At 40.4% G+C, this 2,500-nt stretch overlaps 1 protein-coding gene across 2 annotated transcripts in view; it reads right to left on the bottom strand.

Moving 5' to 3' along the window:
* The window catches only part of LOC138000742 (E3 ubiquitin-protein ligase RING2-like), a 19,348-nt gene that overhangs the window by 4,074 nt on the left and 12,774 nt on the right, over positions 1-2,500 (bottom strand). The window contains exon 13 of one of the 2 annotated variants that reach the window (XM_068847370.1): positions 1,687-1,728. The exons of the other annotated variant lie outside the window; for it this stretch is intronic. Coding sequence (XP_068703471.1) covers positions 1,687-1,728 — 42 coding nt within the window. The remainder of the gene's footprint in view (positions 1-1,686; positions 1,729-2,500) is intronic. 2 annotated transcript variants of the gene reach the window in all.

Here is a 2,500-nt window from a genome sequence, read left to right as displayed (position 1 = left end):
CAATTTGGAATTGATCTTTAAACCCATTGACTCCTGCAACGTGCCCCAATGACGAGTAAAACCGTTTGGCGTCAGCATTAACTCTATCACAGCTTGTAATTCTAATTCCTGGGAGTCAATTGGTTAAAAGGGACCACCACTACTACAACTACCACTAGCACCACTAGGACCATTACCACTACTACCACTACTACTACCACCACTACCACCACGACGACCACTACCACTACCACTACCACTACCACTACCACTACCACTACTACCACTACTACCACCACTACCACCACCGCCACCGCTACCGCTACTACGACGACGACGACGACGACGACGACGATGACGACGACGACGACGACGACGACGACGACGACGACGACGACGACTACTACTACTACTGGCCTGTTGTTGATGTCGTTGCTTGTATGATGCGGGAGGTTGTAGGCATCGGCTTAGTGTTGTTTGCTCTAATTTATAGTAAACCAGCTTTCCAGTCACGTATGTAACGCATTGAGCAGAGGTGGTCTGTCTGTAAACGGTTGTTATAGTTGATGTCACCATTTCTCGTCGCTCGTTTGCGTACAGTCCATCGCGTTCAAATTTCTGCAAAATTATCCGCAATCCAATCCAACAGCGCCGCAACGCCCTTTTCTTAACGTTACAGCTCTTTAAAATTTGGATACGGAAACATTCGTCCAGAACCTTGCGTCTCAACGCAACTTTTTTTCACACGAGTCAACACAGGTAACCTTCTTTTTCTTGTCATCGTAATTTAGACAGGTTGCCAGAAACATTAAATGGGATTTTGACTCGCATTGTCACGGTCTTTCGGTTGGAGAATTCAAAATGTTGGACACGAAACAAAGCAAAATAAACTGAACTGCAGGGTAAAACTAGCGTTGCAGGAACAGTGTGCATTTTGACAAAAGGAACATAAAAAAGTAGCTTGCTCTTTGTGACAACAGTTCCCTAGTTTTTATCATAAATTCAAAACCGTTCGATCTAATGTTTGTTGTACATAGTGCTATTATTTTGATCTGAACATTCACGTTGATTCGAATTCTTTACATAAAACCTACATCTTAATTTGCTTTACTTTGTTCTTGCTTTGTAGCCCAAACACCCCTTGGGACAATTTCAAAGTCAAAGTCACGTCTCGTACATGTAGATAAATTTATCATGGATTACAACGGTTTCCTTGGTGAATAAATCCGCTCATCCGATTGGACAAAATGCCTATTAAATTGATGAGTTACATCTCTCAGCTTACATAGATATCATTAAAATTTTTTTACAAGTTTCTCGTAGAAACATTGCTTTCTAGGAGCCACATTAGTAAGCAAAATAATTGGTCACTTGACCAACAAGCAGGGAAATAAGAAGCATGTGTCTGTACTTAAAGAAACGTCACAAACCTGGAAATTCTTTGAAAACAGGAATTTCAAGGCGGTTTGTGATGTCGAAATAAGGAACGCACCAACACCTCTTACAGCTCTTTGATGGGAAGAATGACTGCCTGTTTTCTTAACGTACCTTGTGTGGCGTGTAAAAAGGGCAATCTTGGCGCGGAAAGATGTGATATTTTGGAGATAATTGAAAAAAAAAAGAAGGTGTTTAAGGAATGAATGGTATTTGCCTTAGTGTGCACTTTATATGTACATGTAGTTACCAATCAATTATGGTCTGACTTACCTTCTCATTCACATAATCCAGTATCATTGAGCCAGGAAGTGGCTGTAATTCAAACGTTTACAATATACTGAGCACAACTAATCAACATGTCCTTTAATCAGATCAATACTTGATCGTACTGGAATTAGATCAGTTTGACCAATTTAAGGTAATTCCCCCTACTGCGTAAAATTTCTTGCGTCATTGGCGAGCGCATTAGCTCGCGCGAACATTGATAAAATACCGGATTTTCACTGACGCCAAGTTTAATCTGTCAGGGAATGGCTACATGTATTTTCTCCCGAACGAGCACGGTGATGTGGGTTTTCGATGGGATACATGTATCTGTGTCAGCAATCGGAATTATGGCAGAGCAGAGTTTTTGATTGGATACATGGAGCAAAAGTTCTGGATTGAAGCAATTTCACTGTAATGTCCACTTACATGCATGAATTAGCCAATGTCCAAATCTGACCAAAATCAAATTGATCTAATTCATCTGTATTTTTTACACTATACAATACATGTACAACACAAAGGTAATCTTTTTATGCAGTAATTTTCAAAAGGGATTCATTTGCACACTTTAATGGTAAGCAATAAAGTTGTCTAACATACTGTATGACCGAATTCTTTGCCAACCCTACTGGCGTCTTTGGGATATGAACTCAAATTCAGGGTTGCATCAGACAACTTCAGTTAATGAGCATCACAATCAAATAATAACAGAAACCCATAAGGGTTGAAACGTGTAACGCGCGTTCACAGCTTCCGAATATTTAGTGTTAAGTACCATATTTGGAAACCCCTCGCTCCAGTTAATTTCGCGCGAGAA

Source organism: Montipora foliosa, chromosome 1 (genome assembly GCF_036669935.1).
Source record: "Montipora foliosa isolate CH-2021 chromosome 1, ASM3666993v2, whole genome shotgun sequence".
NCBI lineage: Eukaryota > Metazoa > Cnidaria > Anthozoa > Scleractinia > Acroporidae > Montipora > Montipora foliosa.
The sequence above is the reverse complement of the archived record's forward strand: the minus strand, read 5'-3'. Positions and strand labels throughout refer to the sequence as shown.